The sequence below is a fragment of the Fringilla coelebs genome, assembly GCF_963513975.1.
Source record: "Fringilla coelebs genome assembly, chromosome: 1".
NCBI classification, from domain to species: Eukaryota; Metazoa; Chordata; class Aves; order Passeriformes; family Fringillidae; genus Fringilla; species Fringilla coelebs.
In genome coordinates, this window is record NC_140028.1 from 18,606,550 (window position 1) to 18,625,580 (window position 19,031).

At 40.6% G+C, this 19,031-nt stretch overlaps 2 protein-coding genes across 2 annotated transcripts in view; one reads left to right on the top strand and one right to left on the bottom strand.

Annotated features, from left to right (window-relative positions):
* Window positions 1–3,441: 3,441 nt before the first annotated feature.
* On the bottom strand, window positions 3,442–8,485 carry ENY2 (ENY2 transcription and export complex 2 subunit). Its single transcript, XM_084203536.1, has 5 exons — window positions 8,394–8,485; window positions 7,901–7,994; window positions 5,984–6,054; window positions 5,107–5,181; window positions 3,442–4,193 (listed from the first exon to the last, which is right to left on the bottom strand). The coding sequence occupies exons 2-5, from the start codon at window positions 7,966–7,968 to the stop codon at window positions 4,117–4,119; spliced, it is 291 nt and encodes a 96-aa protein (XP_084059662.1). The 5' UTR covers window positions 7,969–7,994; window positions 8,394–8,485; the 3' UTR covers window positions 3,442–4,116.
* Window positions 8,486–8,641: 156 nt separating this feature from the next.
* NUDCD1 (NudC domain containing 1) overlaps window positions 8,642–19,031 on the top strand; it is a 38,217-nt gene continuing 27,827 nt past the window's right edge. The window contains exons 1-2 of the mRNA XM_084204609.1: window positions 8,642–8,820; window positions 17,647–17,801. Coding sequence (XP_084060735.1) covers window positions 8,703–8,820; window positions 17,647–17,801 — 273 coding nt within the window. The 5' untranslated portion in view covers window positions 8,642–8,702. The remainder of the gene's footprint in view (window positions 8,821–17,646; window positions 17,802–19,031) is intronic.

A 19,031-nucleotide genomic window follows, 5' to 3' on the forward strand; every position in this document is an offset into this window, starting at 1 on the left:
TCAAGGAGGAAGACACAACTTGGAGGGGAAGATATGAAGGACATGGCTTGCATACTTAAAAGAAAAAAAAAAAAAAAAAGAGAAACAAAACAAAAAGAAAAATGTTCCCCAATGTGAAAGTTATCAACTGCAGGGACATGCAGCAAAAATGCCAAAAGTGAACCTCTTGAAGGCCAAAACAGAAAAGAAGGACTTATGAGCACTGTGGAATGGAGATACCATCAAATGAAAGGGAATCGGAGGGAAAAAAAGAAAAAAATTGGGAAATTTAGGGACTAGAAGAAAATAGACCGGGATTACAGCAGGTGCAGTACATAGGACCAAGTCAGGCCAAAACTCACCTCACAGATGTTGCAAAAGCAGGGGAAAAATCAAGGAGGAAGACACAACTTGGAGGGGAAGATATGAAGGGCATGGTATGCGTACCTAAAAAAAAAACAAAAAGAAAAATCTTCTCTTAAGTGAAAGCCATCAGAAGGCACGGCATGCCATCAGCTGTGGGCACATGCACCAATTGATCCACATTGAAATCTCAAGATTTCGTTTCCGGTCCCAAAGGGAAATGAAATTTCCTTTCGGGACGGAAACGATAGCTTGCGGAACAGCTAAAAAACACAAACACTCTGGAATGGAGATATGATCTAATGAAATGCAATTGAAAAAAAAACACCCAAAAGACGAAAATCAGGAGATTTAGTGACTACTACAGAGTGGTCTGGGAGGAAATGAGTTGCAATGCAAAGGACCTAATCAGGGCAAAAGTCCTTCTTTTTTATTTCATCCTTCCAGGGGGATCAATTTTGGCATGCTTTGGTGCATTTCCCTGCAGCTGATGGCATGCCATGACCTTCGATGGCTTTCACTGTGACGAAGGCTTTTCATTTGGTTTTTTTGGTTTTTTGGGGTTTTTTTTAGGTATGCATGCCATGTACCTCCAAGTTGTGTCTTCCTCCTTGATTTTTCCCCTGCTTTTCCAACATCTGAGAGGAGAGTTTTGGCCTGATTTGGTCTTTTGTACCACACCTTCTGTAATCCTGGTCCTTTTTCTTGTAGTCTCTAAATTTCCCTAATTTTTATTTATTTTTTCCTCCTCCTTTCCTTTGATGGTATCTCCATTTCATAGTGTTCGTAAGTCCTTCTTTTCTCGTTCAGCCTTCATGGGGGATCAATTTTGGCATGCTTTGGTGCATGGAAGGGAAGGGAAACGAAATCTTGTGGAATAGAAAAGAAAGACTTACAAACACTCTGGAGCGGATATATGTTCAAATTAAATGTATTTGAAAAAAAAGTAAAATATGCAGTAATTTGGGAGGTTTTTTTGCTACAATAAAATGGTCTGGGAGGAAAAGTGGTGCAGTGCAAAATACCATAGGACGCCAAAACTAACCTCACAGATGTTGCCAATTCAGGGAAAAAATCAAGAAGGAAGACACAACTTGGAGGGGAAGATATGAGGGATATAGCATGGATGCTTAAACAAACAAACAAAAAAATCTTCACCAAAGTCAAAGCCACCAAAAGGCATGGCATGCCTTCATCTGCAGGGACATTCACCAAAGCTTGCCAAAATTGATCCCCCTTGAAGGCTGAAACAGAAAAGAAGGACTTATGAACACTCTGGAATGGGGATACCATCAAAGGAAATGTAATTGAAGGAAAATGAAAAGAAAATTGGGAAATTTATTGACTGCAAGACAATGGACCGGGATTACAGCAGGTGCCATGCAAAGGACCAAATCAGGCCAAAACTAACCTCTCAGATGTTGCAAAAGCAGTGGAAAAAATCAAGGAGGAAGACACAACTTATAGGCGAATAGGCAAAGATATGAGGGACATGGCATGCATCCTTAAAGAAAAAAAAAAAAAGGGTAAATCTTTGGTAATGTCAAAGCCATCAATGGCATTGCATGTCATCAGCTGCAGGGATATGCACTAAGTCTTGCCTAATTGATCCCCATTGAAATAGCAAGATTTCGTTTCTCTTCCCAAAACGAAATTTCATTTCCTTTAGAAATTTCCCAAAAGGAAATTTAGAATTTTAGAATTTTAGAATTTCCCAAAAGGAAATTTCATTCCTTTAGAATGGGAAATGAAATCTTGTGGAACAGAAAAGAAAGACTTACAAACACTCTGGAAGGAGATATGATCAAATGAAGTCAAATTGAAAAAAATGCAAACAATCCAGAATTTTGGGAGGGTTAATGACTACAAGAAAATGGTCAGGGAGGAAAACAGGTGCAGTCCAAAGGACCCAAGGAGGCCAAAACTAACCTCACAGATGTTGCAAAATTGGGATGGAGTCCTGCTTTCCTCAAGGTATTTGCAGGTGTGCCTGCCAATGTGGAGTGGTTAATGATTTCCCTTTTTTGCTAGCTTGTGTGCACGTCTTTTACCTTAGCTATTGAACTGTTTTTATTTCAACCCAATAATTTTCTAACTTCAATCCTTCTGATTCTCTTCCTTATCCCACTTGGTGTTGCAGGGGAGTGAGTGAGCAGCTGTGTGGGGCTGCATTGTCAGCAGGGGTAATCCATGATACATACTGAATGCAAAAACACATTTTAAAAAGAAGATGGATCTTTAGGTGAAAAAATTGTTTTCTTTCCGACCTCCACCATTATTTAACACTATAGAGGCAGTGACATACAGCAAATACGCTCTAATAGACATGAAGGTAGATTTAAAACAGCACAGGTGGAAGATCCACCATCTTGGCTCCAGTGTTGTTTCAGTCTTAGCAGCTTGGTCCTTGTAGACCAAAGATGTTCATGACCAGTTATATCTTGTCCCGTTGATGCTGGTATTGCCCTGCTTATACCAACTCCTGTCTACTGCCAAACTTCACCTTTGGCTGTTGCCAGATTTCTCCCAGACCTGTTTCCCCGTCCGAGCCGGCCCTGGAGCCGTCTCAGGCTGAAGTGCCGCTGTCGCTCTGCCCAGCCCCGCGCAGGTGCCCCAGCGGGCGGGCAGCGAGGGGAGCGCAGGCTGTGTCTGTGCCGCAGCACCGCAGCTCTGTCCCACAGGGGCTGGGGAGGGAACGGGAGCCGCCACCACCCTCCCGTGCGAAGGGCGCGGGTGCCCCCGAGCGGCTCTTCAGACGGAGCTGGAACTGCACCACCCACTGGCAGAGGAATGGTTTTTTAAGGTACAGTTTTCCCAGTATTCTTCTAATTGGGAGTATGAATATTATTTCGAGTCAGTAATTTTTCACAATATCCACCGAGTCACAACAGTATCCGACTGCTCATTCAGTTTTTGCTTATGCTTGTGCATCACTTTATACATTATTCTAAAAAATGAGAAAAATTAAACATTCTCACTTCAAAGCCTCTTTCTTGATCCTCTCTATTAATCAAATTTATTTTTGCAGTTATGTATATACCTGGTTGATGTTACAAGATACAAGAATTAAAAATGCATCATGTTACAGTGGCAAAGTACTGAACTATACTTCAACTTCAAAAGGCCCCAAAGATCCACATTAAAAAAAAGCAAAACAGTAATATGGGCAAAGATAGAAATCAGAATTAGAATAGCGACTCAAAGTAAATGTGAAAAAAATTGTTGATGGAAGATACAACTGCCTTTTTCTTAAAGAATTCAACTTCATATGAATTGCTGAGTAAATACTTGCATCCCATGTCAGAGACTTCAAAGAACTCATTCTCTAGCAAAGAAGTACAAAAGGAATTTCACCAACAGTTTTACGCAGTTTTAACTTTGTCCTTCTTACTCTGGGAAAATCAGAAAAGCTATGCTCAGCAGTGTGTCATATCCCATTTTCCACACTTTTTTTACACCTTTCTGCATTTCTGGTCAACATACTTGTTAACTGTGCTTCTTTTCTGAAAATATTTGCAAGGTTCCACAATTGTATGAAGTTACGGATTATTAAAAACTGGAACAGGTGACACCACATGACAGTCTACTGAGAGAGAACCACCTTAGAACCATGAGTCCACAAAATTTTTTATTAAAATAACACCAACTTGAAGAAATCGATGCAGTGCAAAGAAAAATTAATGATTTTTCATCCTTATGAAGTATGTAAACTGCATTCCAATCCTGACATGACTGATGTAATACAGGAAACTGTATCCCAGATGAATGTCAAAGTTAAAGACTGGCATGCTGAGCAAGGAAGGTTCTTATTCTTTGCAAGAGTTCCTTCTTTACACTGTCTGGTACCAAAGCTGAAACACAAATAAGAAAGCAAGAAGTAAAAAAAGACAAAATAAAAAGTATGCTAAAACTATACTTTCACAATAGCCATTTCTATTCTTTCATTGTTCTTGCAATTCTGTTAATATCTAAGGTAACTGAAACGACTCGATTTTCATATAGCACATCTATATTTTTCCCATTTAAAATAGGCTAAAATTAGGATCTATTGAGAACAATGTTACTAGTCAGGGTTTTTTTTTGCCTATTCATAGTCCAGAAAACTGGAACGGTTTGAGGAAAAGGATTATTTAACAGGAAATAGGATATAATCACCAGAACAAGTTTGATTATCCTACCTTTTTTCTTCACAAATTTAAGACCAAAAAAAAAAAATCTCAAATCTGATCTCTAGCAAGGGTCTCAAGCAAGCTATTTTGAAGGCCTACTTTTATTTAGAACTTAATGAAGTTTCTACCACTAACATCAAACCCTGCTGGAGAGCCTGAGAGGAACAATATAAAGAGGACTGTAGTTTCCTTAAGTGATTTTAATTTTTTTTGTATTTGTATGCTATGTCCTTTACTCTTCCCATTCCACTAGAACTGTTAGTTCTGATTTTCCATCTTAAAAGATTTGGAATTTTAAAACATCTATGTTGCATACACAACTTGGGACCATTAAGTCAATTATAAAAATGAATACAGACATGACAAAATAATCTGCAAAAGTAATCTGAAGGCTGCTACACAATACAAATTCATATATTTCATTGGTTGTTACTATTAAGCTATTAACATTTTATTTGTAGGTAATATCAAACTATTACTAGTTTTCCTTGAATCCAAAACAGACATGCTCATGATGCTGCTTTCAAAATACTAATGAAATAGAGGTAGGTATTTTTATTGATGTACTACTCCATCCACATTTGCATTTTCTTACCTCTGCCTTTGGGAGTGATTTCTGCCACCAAATCATCAACAGTAACATGTTCTAATCCTTTTTCTTTAATGACATCTGGGGAAGACCAAGACCAGTACTTTAAGTCTTTTAATCCATTCATAAAATGATAAAACCTGTGCTGGTGATTAAGAGACAAAACCTGCCTACATAGTCATGGGAGAATACAAAGTAGCATGGGACCTAAATATAGGTTATTAGCTCAGTACCTACTGCACTGTGGATTTTAGTCTTTCACTCATGCCATAGATTTAAGGATGGGAACCTGTCACTGCTGATGCATCTTTATCAGCTCATATTTTAAAAACAAACATGAAATTGTTTTATCTCATCTGAGCATTACCAGATGTGCCTGCTACTAGAGTGTTGGAGCAGTTCACAAGTTGGCTCACTTATCTCTTAAAACACATTATTTACACACTAGTAAGAAAGGTGCAACTGGAAAAACACTTTGGAACATGCAGTAAGGAAGAGCACAGACAGTAAATCCTTACTATTCTCCCAACTGGTTTAAACAAGAATTCTGTACATATCTCAGCCAAGTCAAAAAGTATGTCAGAAAAAAAGGAATAAATCTATAGAAAAAGAAAAGCTATTATTAATACAAATCAGTAGGTTTCATCACTATGAAACAACTGTTTACTTATAGTGCCTTGTACACTACTGAAGAATGCAGAAATCAAAGCTGAGAAGTAATCTCAATTCAGTAGCATCTTTAAACATAAATGTCAAGTTTCCAGGGATACATTCTTCTTGCCCAGGTCTTGTTTAAACTGTCAGTAAAGCCTTCATCTGGGACTTTTATTTCTCCAGAATCTCAGCTGACTACAAAGGAAATTAATTAATTAACCACTGTTACCTTTGCAATGTGCCTTCAACTGATCCTTCCAGCCACATTCAATTAATTTGGCTCTCAGCAACTCTTTAAGGCTGTTAAAACAAAAAAAACTTGTTAGAACAGCAAACATTCCTGACAGCTTAAATATGCTCCAGTGTGAAAGTCAGGCCTACAATCACTACCCTAGGGCTCCCAGAGCAGCAGCAGAAATGGCTGGACAGCAGGTGAATCCAAACCCAAACGAGTTCCAATTTCAGGTTACCACGTTGGACTATGAGGATTTGGTGCCTCTGAAGCTAACTCACAGAACTGCTTCAGGCAATGCTGACACTGCAGCCACAGAGAAAAAAGTAGAAACCCTTAAATTACTTGACCTGACTGAGTCTACTCTGGTAGCAGATGCATGCAGACTTTCAAAGATTGAGTATTTCACCTGATACCAGGTCTTTAGAATAAGTAAAACCTTCTCCCTCACCTTTCAGGAAGAATTCTGCACTACTCAACTGCAGGTTTGTCTCCCCAGTTACACATTATCTCGTTCTGGGTGAAAATGAAGGATCCTATATCTTAACCTCCTAAGCATGGTTAGCTATGTAAGCTTAATCAACAAGGATCCAGGCATTACTGGAAAAGACACAACAATCTGCCACAATGAAGCATCTACTCCATATCTCAAAATAGAATATTGAAAGTTAGCTAAGAAAGTGAAAATTAATACTAAAAAACAGGAGAAGGGAAAATGAAAATAAGATATGATAAATACTTTTAATATCTTTTACCCTTTTCTCCATTAGCTAGGAAGCCTGCTTATCTTGTACAATTCTAAGTAACTCTAGCAAAACCCTGTTTTTATGAATGAAAGGATTGTAGCAAGAGGCTGAACAGCGTAGGTCTAATCCCTTATAGTCAGTGAAATGTGTAGGGGGCAGATGAACTGATGACAAAAAGCAGAATAAGAATACAGGTGCAGTTGGCTGCCTCTGGATATTTCTTAGTTCAAGAAATCTATGTGCTCTCCTCTGATCACAGTACAGCTCTGATAAAGCCTGTTTATAAGACAGCTTTTGACATCCTGACAAAACCCTTCCTATTCTTAAATTAGCATAAAATAGATTTCAATACCATTTCAATAAGTTGCTTGCTTTTCTCAAGCTCTGTGCAATCTTAAAGGGCATGGTCACAACCAGGAAAGATGTAGAGCAGAGATACCACATCAGGCTACAAAAGGTTACACCAGGCACAAGGCTATGCCATGACCCAGGAAAAATTTTTTTCTCATACAGGCCTTTAAAAACAAAGGAAATAGAGCTTTTGGTGCATGGTGTTGCAAGCACAGTGAAATGATGAGGAGGGAAACATCATAAGCACTCTATGATATGTAAATACAGCATCAGTAAAACAGACTGAAGAGACAATAGTCCAAAAAAATTGTGCAATTTACTTGTTTGCCTTGATTGGGATCTTTACAGTGACTTGCACAAGCGCTCCTTTATGTATTCTATAATGTATTGCTTTACCTAACAAGAGAAGAGCTAGAAACACAGGAAAAATTTAAAAGCAAAAAGGAAAGTTTTGTTTCCTTCTCCTTATCAGGAAATAACAAGATTTAGCTGCAGCAAATTGAATGAAAGGATGATTCTTACATTAATCTAGGGCATTCCAACACAAAATACCTGTGTAAGAGAAAGCTTTAGAGCTCATAAACCATTTACCCATCCTTTATTTCCCCACTATCTCTTTTCAATTGGAAAACTACAATAAAACTGTTCAAAAGGCATTTTTTTAAAATAGCTTATATAGCACTCAAGACTTTCATGTACAAGCATTTCAAGAATTTAGAAGTGAATTTACTTTATGGAGTTAATTGTACTTCTAGGTGTAGTGGAGTCTTGATGTACTTAAAGCCTCTCACCGGCATGGACTAGGAATTCAACTTACCGCTCTCGCTCTCCTGTTTCTATTAACTTTTGGTTAATGGTTGCTCTCATCTGCGCATCTTTATTCATTTTGGAAATCTAGGTTTCCCACAAACCTACACAGAGCAAAGCAGAGTTTCGACAAATGCTGGCGTCATTCACTCAACAAAAAAAACGTGACCAAAACAGAATGACGCGCAGTGTTCCGTCCACTGACACATCCCCGCGGTTAATGACCGGAGCACCAGTGTGTGACCAGCTCAGGGGCGAGCTCGGCACGGCACCCACCCGGTTGCCCGAGCAGTTCGCCCGGGCACCGGCAGTTCGCCCGGGCACCGGCAGTTCGCCCGGCCGCCTGCGCGGGCACGGCCCACCCTCTCCGGGCGCGGTCTCTGCGCAGCCCAGCCCTCCCGCCCGGCACCCCCGGCGCTCGGGCAGCCGGGTGGCGCCCCGGAGCGAGGGAGCGGCGTGAGGGAGGCCCGGCCCGGTTCGCTCCCCGTTCGCTCCCGGCTCACCGCCGCCGCAGCCCCGCCGGTCCGTGCAGCAGAGGCGGAACCGCCTGCAGGACGCAACACGCGCGGCCAGCCCCACCGCTCCTGGGCGCAGGTGCCGCCGGGAAACGTAGTCCGGGCTCGGCGACTACAGCTCCCGACGCGCCCCAGGGGCACGGCTGCCTCCTGGCCCGGACTACGGCTCCCACCATGCACTCCGGCCGCCGGGCGCCGGCGCACCCTCTTCCCGTGGTGCTCCGCGGCCACTGCCGCGCGTTCCCCGAGGGCCCGCGGAGTTGCCGGCGCTTCCCGAAGTTTTCCCGGAGCCGCGGGATGGCGGGCGCCGCCCACTGCTCCCTGCAGGCCAAGCGCCTGCTGCTGGACCCCAAGTTTGAGGGATACAAGCTGTCGCTGGAGCCGCTGGCCTGCTACCAGCTGGGGCTGGACGCGGGTGAGGAGCGGGCGCGGCGCGGGGCTGATCCCCGCCGGGCATCCCTTGGGCAGCGCGGGGGGACGGATCCCGCCGCGTTTCCCTTCGTCCCCTCGCGGTGCTCCGCGGCCCTCGGTGCGGGGTGTCCCGAGCTGGGGACAGCCCGGCCCGCAGCACCGGGGGTCCCGCGCCTCTCGAACGGCGGGGGTTTCAGAGATCGGGCGCTTCGTCTCGGCTCTTCCCGGTCTAATTGCTGCCGTTGGCCAGGGGCGTCCGGCGTCCTCCCCGCCAGGTGGCTTCGTGGTGGACCGAGGTGTCTGCCTGTCAGACCTCTGCCTCAGCCTGCTCCTGGTGCGCTTAGTTCCTAAATGAATAAGGAAACTTGTGTCCGAAATCTGCTCTTGCTTGTGCAGGCAAGGTGAGGTCAAATGACCAGCTGAAGTAGTTCCCAGCGGAGTGTGGACGGAGTACATGCGGTTTAGAGAAATACGTACGAAATTAACGTCTTGTACAAACCTCAGCAAATTAGCTGTTTTTCTTTCTTACTCTGCCCAGAGTTCAGAGGTGAATCTTCATGTCATGCATTCCATGCCCTGCTTTCTCTGCCAAGCATCATTAGTGCTTGAGATGCTGGTCCATTGACACGCTAATTTACTGAGGAGTACATTAGCACAAAGTCTTGTTGGATTTGTGCCTACAATCTTAGCCATGCCCTGAAGTATCTCAGCACTCTACATTTACTGATTTGAGAAATTCAGGTCTTTTTGTAAGGTGGGTGAATTAGTTTGGTTTTCTTTGTAAAGCTGAGACAGCAAACACAATTTGTGTGGATTAATCTCAGTCTCTATATATTTACTGAACAATATACCTGTCTACAGAGTGACCTGTTAAATGCTGCTTTAGTTTTGTGTAGAGCATACTCTATTTGTGGTAGATCAGAAAGGTGTGTGTTTGCCATGCTGAGTTGCCAGCAGTAGGAAGGAAGTTTTTAGATAAATTTTGTATTGAAGGTTGAGTGAGACTGTGAGTGTATCTGTGGTAGGACTGCAAAATTTAATGAGAGTAACGTTTTTACTGTAAGACTGCTTTAGGTGTCACCTTTCAAAAGACAGCCCAAATGCAGGTGAGTGGGTGCATGTTCTGAGTGTGCTGCAGTTGTGTCAGAGAGAGCAGCAGTGTAGCTTTGGTGCACTCCCTGAGTTTGTCTCTTATTTGCTGTTCTGCCTATGGTCAAGCATACTTTGTGGTTCTTGGATAGTCAGTTGTGCATCTGTTCTAAATAGGTGAAGATTTTAGATCTTCATTAAAATAAATGAACAGTGGAGTTGCTAATGGAGAGATGGATCTACTCAGTTCTTGTCCCTTCAGATACTTTACATAATGGTTACAGTAACTGTGTAAGTGTGTAATAGGGGATTGATACGTGTGACTGTGTTCTTTTCTTTTTCCACTTCCCACAGCACAAAAACCGTGACTCATTTCAGTCTAACTTACTCAACTGTGCTACAGAGTCACTAATACTAACTCATATTTTCTGTTCTGTGTGTGCATATGTACATATAGATACCGGTCCTCTGAAGAGTGGAAAGCTTTTATTGTTCTTGTGTTTTGGAGTTAATAACAGGAAATGTATCAGGCCTTAAATCTGTCTTCCAGATGTTTTGATTGCAGCCTGCTCTTTGGCCATACGGCTGCCTCCTTCTCCTTGCTGGTTTTCTTTTGTGTCCTTCAAGGCAGTTTACTCACAGTGCAGAGGAGTTCTGTACTTGACTTTTGTATTTCCCAGTGTGAGTGGTCTACACATCTGCTAGATTAGGGTATCCTTCCAAAATTTGATTTTTGTGTTGTGCAGGTGTGATGGGTTGAGTTGCAGAGACTGTGGATGGTGTGTAGGCTGTGGCTTTTTCAAATTGCTGCGTGTGAGAAGAAGCCAGTACTGTGTGGGAAGGCCAAGAACTTCTGCTTTCCAGCACACTTGTATGCAGATTCAAAGCCTCTAGAACCTGATGAAGAGCTTGGTAGTTTTTGGGTTATTAAATAAATATTTGTCACTGTGTGAAAAATTTGATTTAATTTCCTGAAAGTGGAACTGAGTGCAATAGCTGGGAAAAAAAAGTAAAATGTTTAGGAGCACTGTCAGAACAATTATTTCTGATTTTATTCACAACTGTTTGCAAAAATAATGTAGTAGAATCTGGAAGATTAATGTTAAAAGGCTGTTGATTTTTTTTGTTTTACAGAAAAAGATTTAATGAGTGTTTGTCTCAAATGACCTGAGATTTGTAGTTCTACTTGGGTGGCATCCCAAATTTGGTGGCAGTTAAGAGGAATATGTGAGTTTTAGAGTACTTGGAATACGTGACAATAAAAAGAAATAAGTGCTTGTTCTTAAGTAGAACTGAGTTTTAACTCAGCTGTAGTTGAAATGTTTATTATCTTTTTCATGAATTTCACTCATAGCTACAGAATAAAATTACCCAAAAAAAAAAAAATCCTGTGGAAATTATGCAGTCTTTAGCCCCCAGAGCAGGTGGATAGCAGCGTGTGGTGTTGTGTGACAACTGGCGGTGGTTGTCATGTTCCTGAGGACTACAGTGAGCTTCATTTTCTGACCATCATGTAAAACCTAGTGTTCAGTTCTAATATGCTTTCAACTGGTTGACTGGTTGCCAGGAATTTGCTGTGGTCAGATATGTGACTGACATTTTAAGAAACAATTTATTTATTAGATATGCAATAGAAGGTGATTTTCTAATAAATTTCTAAAAATGTATGGTCACAGTGAAGAAGAATGGGGGAAGTATGATACCGTCCCTTGTCTTTTAAATACTGATTTTGCGTGTTCTTCTTTTATTTCTTCTTTATTCCAACCCATTCTGTCCTAGTTAATGCTAAACTGTCACAGTCATTTGTTTTCTCATCTCTCCACCTGGTAATATATTTCAACTAGTAATGAGTCCTATATTATTATGCTTTTAATTCCGAGCTCTTCACTGTACATTTTGTCTTTCTCCTTACTTTTTAAAGTTTATTTCCATAACTTATTTTCAAATGCTTCCTTGCATTGAGTTTTGTAATGCCTTTTTTTTAGATCACCTAATGTTTAGGAGGGACGCATGAGCATCTTGGTTGTGGTTATCTCTTCTGAACTCAGCAGAGTCCAAAGCAGAGATTGTGGTGCAAATCCTTGTCTCCAGCAAGGAACATGTCCAAGCTGCACAACATTTTTAAGGGATCGAGACTATTGCTGTTTACTGGTTAGATGTCTCATAATTCCTTTTTCTTTCCAGAGGCTTGGAATTTATTCAGATGTGGATGTGTCTGATCCCCTTCCTCTCTATCTTGTCTGTTTGGCAGATCACTGTACCTGTAATGTAATAGTGGATGCTTTTCAGTGTAGCTACAGCTGGAAGGTAGAGTAAACATTTGCTCAGAGATGGAGCTGCTGATGCAAGCCAGGAGCATACACAGAGAATGCATTCCTTTGATCATGTGCATTTATCAGTTTTATCACTTTTTTTGAAAAATGGTGGCAATACATGCTTCTTAGAAGGCCTGCTTCAGTGAAAAGTTGCTCATTAGTAGTGCTACATGGAAAACAGGTTTGTGACTTTTCATGGAGCAAAAGGCACTGGTATGTTTCAAACATTTCTAGAGATTTTCATTTGCATTTTCCATTTGCATTTGACAAATTAAATGTAAAAAGACTGTTTAAATTAATGTATGGGAAATAGTAAGAAATTGTGAGCTTTTTCACACATTTGCAGCTGTAATTCATAGAAGTTTAGGTCTCAGGCACATATTTCCTCAACAACAATGAGATGCTGCCTTTAACAATAAAAACATGGTTTTTATAATTAAAAGGAAAAGTGTTAATGCAGGATTAGAAGGATTTTTGAATGCTGATAGAAAATTAATTCTCTCTTCCAGTAAAAGACTAGTGTGTCTGCAATACAAAATTGCTTCCACTGGGCGGCATTGCAAAACAAGGCATGACGAACAAGCATATAATAGTTGATGCCACACAATATGCTGGTATAATTACTTTGCATATTTTGCACTTTTGTAAAGTTGCTTTGTTGTATTCAGGGAAACATCTAAAAATGGAGGGGCTTTTTGGCAGCTGTTCCTCATCCTTTTTTCCTCTACGTTTCTTTTTTTTCCCCCAGTTCTGCTTCATAGTGTTTGGTGGCGGATGTAAGACCTCTCTCTTTATTTAAAGTATAAGTTCCTTGATTGAGTGTTCTTTATTCAGAGCAGAATTTTTTTTTTTTTTGCATTGCAGACTAGTAATTATAATAATATTCAGCTAGGGATCTTATAATAACAGGTTAGGGCTGTGTTACTTCTGTTGATTCTTATTAATTACTTTGTATTTAGGGCTTTTGCTTTTAAGTAAAGCATTGTGAGTACAAATCTTTTCTTTAATTATGTTTAAAGTATTTTGAGTCAAATGATTTCTTTTAAAGCATGGAACTAGTAGAGATAAATACAATTCTAGAAAATAGCATAGTTTTCTTTATACTGGTCCAAAATATCCCATGCAGCTAGGGTTGTTGGGAAATAATGTTGAAAGCTGAGATTTAGTTTGTACAGTCTGTGTACTTGCTTTCTTTTCTGGTATGAATAACCATGTATGAATCAGTGTTGCTGGGTTATCATGGTGCAGGTGTGTTTATCAGAAATTTGAAAGTGACCACATATTGTTCTGTTGAATAGCTGCCACTGACTGCTGCTTCTTAATTGAACCCAAACAGACTAGTGAACCCATTGAGACTGGTGCATTAGTCTGACTCTTAAAAATCACATAAACATAAAAACCCCTAAAAACCCAGGAAAAAAAATTTAAAACCTTAAAACAAATCCAAACCAAACAACAACAAATCAGGAAAAAATCTTGACTGAACAACTAAATTAAAACTCATAGAACTGTGTAACTGTGAGACTGAATAAGGTGATGATCTGATTGAAGTATTCCTTCTCCATTTATATTAACTTACTTTTATCTGAATTTACTTTATTAAAAGTCTCTTGTTTCTTTTCTCTTTTCTCCTTTTTTTTTTTTTGCACTCAGCTCTTTTCTCTTTTTTTTTTTTGAAAGACTGTCAAGAAAACTGGAATCTTGAAGGTTGTAAAAAGGAAGGAATGAATTCCACCCTAGTGTAGAATCTTCTATAAACTATCTAAGCACATGGTATGTGATAGCAGATGGCAGATTTCACTTGGTCACAGTATGGGTTTCAATTAATGGAGAATGGAATAGGTTCTTTAATTGCTTCATCTTGGCAGAGCTATACATATGTATAATACATTCTGAAAGCAGTTGGCTGCCTCATTTGAAGTGTTTCATGACAAGACAATACACATTTGTCAGATTTCCTAATTTCAAATCACCTGTGTATTGTATGGTTTCTGACTTCTGTTTATGGAATTAATTACATATTGCAATAATACAAGGGATTTGGATCTCCTACTCCTGACCCATTTTATTATTCAGGGCTTATCAGAACTATGGTCTAGAAAACTAAAGGACAGAGTGTTCGTGTTCTTCCAGATTTTATAAAGTTTTTCACCTTGCAATCAGCTAATCAATAATTTATTGCTCCAAGAATCTTTGCGAAAAGTTGTACATTAGCAATCATCTAGTTTGGAGTATTTGGACTGTTTTTTAGTTACAGTTCTGACAGGAACAACATAACTAGGGGGGTGCGGAGGGAGAAGTGGAGAAAGGAAGCCTTACCATTTCAGGGGTTTTGTGCTAAAAAATCTTTACATGTTTCTGCATGTATATTCTAATTTCATAGGATCAGTTATAGAGGGAGTAGATTATATGTTCTTGGTTTCACTGATAATAATTATCCTGGATTATATTTGGTTTGGCCTTTATTGGCTACAAAACATTCATGTTGTCTCTCGTGTTGGGAAAAATAACTGTGATAAAGCTTGGTTGCACAAACAGCTTTAAAATGCATTTTCATAATATATTCTATTTTTTACAGTGTAATTTAGAGTAAATAGTCTAATAAGTTAAGGTAGGAATTGGAATGGGTAGCAGTCCTTGCCGTTAAGACAGGTGTATTTTCTTTTCACTCCTTTGTTGATATTCTAGCTTGTTTTGAAGGGCCATAGCTTGTGGAACAGTAATTTGTTAATTGCAGAGGTACGGAAATCCCTCCTCTGTGGTGAATATGAATAATGATTTGATCTGGGTGGAATTAAAACTGATGGTTTGCAAATATCAACAGTGATTAGGAGACTAATTGCTAATTATGCTGTCATTTTGCAAGCATTTTGTATAGCATGACTGGATTTTTTATTAATCAGGCAGCATAATCTTGCATAGTTTCCTAAAGCCACTGTTATGTTAATAGCCAGTGTCTCTGACTGGGTCTGTTCTGAGCCATCGAGGGATTGTCTGCTTGTTGAGTTTGTGATAGCTGTGCAGTGGCACTGATGGTACTGCCAAATGAGCTGCTCTTTGCAGGAATTTGTATTCTGCCACAGTAAACTACTTCTGCTGCACTAGGGTTCAATTAGATGCTAAAGAAGAGTCAGAAGTCTGAGCGCTGCTGCAGAGTTGTGAATGGTCCCTGTTAGGGGTGGGATGGAAGTGAAATACTGGAAATAGGTTTTCTCTGTTTCTGAGCAGAAAAGGGAAGAAAGTAGAAGTTGAAAGATTAGGAGCTATAATCTGCTATGAGAAGGATTAGCCTTGAGGTGCATTTCACATATGCTGGGCTTGAGTGCTATTATCATAGACTTAGACTTAACATAGACAAAGTTTACTTGTAACTTGCTAAAGGAATTGTGTTGGGTTTCTAAAGGAATTGTGAAGTTCAAGATAAGTTCCCTGCAGGAAAGCTGAGAATCCTAGGTGGCTATAGTGGAGAATGAAATGGAGTTCTGGTCTATATGAGACTATTTATAGAATGATGGACTAGACCTCTGCTAATGTATTTTGAGGTGTTTGGACTACAGCTGCTGCATCTCCATATAGATACGGAATAGGAGGAAAAAAGGTGCACATAATTGAAATAAAAACCTGGTTAGTCTTCAACAGATCATCCAGTCCTGATTACTGTTAGAGGTTTTCTATTTGGAAAAATCTTGCTCAAGTGAATGACTGTAGGTACCATGCTTCTTGCCTTGAGGAAGGTAGTATTCTAGTGAATAGCCATTCTTTGCAGCCTCTTTCAATTAGAAAAACTTTGTCTGAAATTTTTATGGTATCTTAGACATTTCTGGAAATTTCAGCCTCAATGAGAGTGCTAAGAACATGGTGGGGGGTTGTTGTTTGTTTGCTTTTGATTTTTGTTGTAATTTTGTTTGGTGCTTTTGTTCGTTTTTGGTTTTGGGTTTTTTGTTTGTTTTTTTTTAATTACTGTGAACTAATTCTGCTTTGTACTGTTTTAATCTTTTGCCTTGCAAGTGTTGGTATAGTAGCTCAGTATTTATGACCATGAAATCCATGTGGTTATATGGAATATTTGTTGTGGCCACTGTTTTCCTGGAGTTACTATAGAGCAGACTTTTTTCTCTTACTGTAATACAAAGTAGGTTTGACGTTGTTGCATTTCTGTAGATGTGTGTTTCATCCTGTGAGGATGAACACATTGATAAATAGGACCTCAACACAGGCTGGTGAGAGACAGGGTGGAAGTGTATTGGGTTTGCATGGCAAGGTTTTGGTAACAGGGTTTGTACAAAGGAAGGCTTCTGTGAGAAGCTGCTGGAAGCTTCCCCCATGTCTGACAGGTTGTTCCCCTGCAGCCCATGGAGGCCCCTAGGGGAGCAGAGATTCACCTGCAGCCTGTGAAGGACCCCATGCTGGAGCAGGTGGATGCACCTGACTGGGGCTGTGATGGCATGGAAAGCCCATGCTGGAGCAGGCTCCAGGTAGGACCTGTGATCTCATGGGGAGAGGAGTCCACAGCACAGCAGGTTTGGTGGCCAGACTTGTGATTCCACTGGCTACCCATGCTGCTGCAGTTTTTCCTGAAGGACTGAGACCTGTGGAAGGGAGCCACTCCGGAGCAGTTTGTGAAGAACTGCAGCCTGTGGAAAGAACTCACCTTAGTAAAGTTTGTGCAGGATTGTCTGCTGTGAAAAGGAGCAGGGGAAGAGAATGAGGAGGAAGGAGAAGCAGAGAGTCGTGATAAACTGACCTCAACCTCCATTCCCTGCTCCTGTGCCCCTGGAGAGGGGAGGAGGGAGTGACCACTGAGGAAGGAGAAGCAGAGAGGTGTGATAAACTGACCTCAACCTCCATTCCCTGCTCCTGTGCCCCTGGAGAGGGGAGGAGGGAGTGACCACTGGGAGTGAAGTTGAGCCTGGGAAGAAGGGAGGGTTGGAGGGGAATGTGTTTTAAGATTTGGTTTTATTTCTCATTACCCTGGTCTGATTGGCAGTAAATTAAACTAATTTTCCCGGCTTGAGTCTGTTTTGCCTGTGACAGTAGTAGGTGAGTTATCTCTCCTTGTGCTCATCCTCTCTCGTGAGCCTCATGTTTTCTCTCCCCTGTCCAGCTGAGAGGGGAAGTGACATGTCGAGTGGCTTTAGTGAGCATCTGGCATCCTGCCAGGGCAAACCCACCACAGCAGGCCACTGTAAATGATAATGGTGATGAGATAATCAAAGTAAATGACTGCAGTGGCCTTCAGGGTGGATGACTTGTTTCCAAGTTTATGGTGAAATTTTAAACTGTGTATACATAATATATTTTTCTTCAAGTAAAGCATACCTATGGAATGAAAATGGAAGAATTATTTTTAAGTGATTAGTTTGAATTTTAAATTACTAAATTGTAAGTAAATAATTGTTAAAATAGTCTTTTTCTTTTCCCTCCAGCTGTAGCAGAAGTGCATCTTCGTGATGATCAATATACCCTTGACCACATGCGTGCTTTTGGCATGTATAATTATCTTCACCTTGATTCCTGGTACCAGGATAATGTCTACTATGTTGATCAGTTTGGAAGGGTTATGAATCTGTCAGTGACTCTGGTAAGTATAAAATCTTTTTTTTTAAACCACTGGATTGGAAAAGATGGGAGCAGATGAGATAGAAAATATTGCAAGTAGGATCCAAATGCAAAAATTGGGGGATGCTATTGCCACGAAGAAAGGTGGAAGATATTTCATCAAAAATGCATTTCACCAGGAAGAATAAAAGGATTTTAAGTGAAGTTTCTGACTTCTTTATGTTAATAATGTTGCATTAGTGTTGGTACAGTTGCAATAGCCCTGTATCCCTGCTTAAGGGGACAGGAGCGCTCAGGAGTTGAAGATGCTTGTGGCCAAAAGGAAAAACAAAAGCCAGAGGGTTCACAAAAACTTACAGAGGTTTTTCAGTGAGTTAAACATTTGGTATGGAAATTGAAATGTTAGTCCCTGGCCTCCTAGTACAAACCCACAGAGCAGTGGGCTGATGGGATGTTCAGGGTCCTGGAGGTGCTGCCTGGGCTTGGTTGGGGGTACCTGTTTATGGGTCAGTTTCTCCACTTGGAAAATAGGTGACTCACTTTCTATACACTTTAGTTATCATGTGAAGTTTGTTCTTTCAGTCCCTTCTGGAAATAGTTTGGAGGCCTTAGAGGATCTCTGGTGGTCATAACTCCCCCCTGCAGTCCATGTCCACATCCAGTTCTCCACATTGCTCCTATATGCATGCTCTACTGTGCTGTGCTTATCTCTATGAGCCAGAACAAGGACATTTGTCCCAGAGAAGTGCTGTCCTATCTCTGTGTGGCCCCTGTCTCCAGCCACATCCTGTTCTTTCTCACAGTGTGTTATTACCTGTAAACCTTGGTTGAGTCCACAGCTTATGGCTATCACTGCTGGAGACATACACATTAGCTGTTTTCTTTTAGGCTTCTACATAGTGGTACATCTGCTTCCATTCTGGGCAAGATGGACATGATGACAAGCCAAAGGAAAGGGAAGATGCTTTTTTTTTCTTGTTGCTTTTCTGTTTCTCCCTGGTATTACTTCATGTTTGTTTACTAGCTTGAAAACACAGTCATTGTATATATGTTAGAATTAGAAGTGCTTAATATAGGCATCATTTGTTGGAGGTAAAAAGATGCTGGTGGCCGTGAGGGAAGTTGAAATAGTGTAAGCAAGCTAGACCAAGACTGAAATTTCTGCTTTTATACTGGTGGTCCCAAGTAATCAAACAGTATTTCTTTTGAGCCATTTTAATGCAGGGATGCTTTTATTTCCTTTATAAAACTA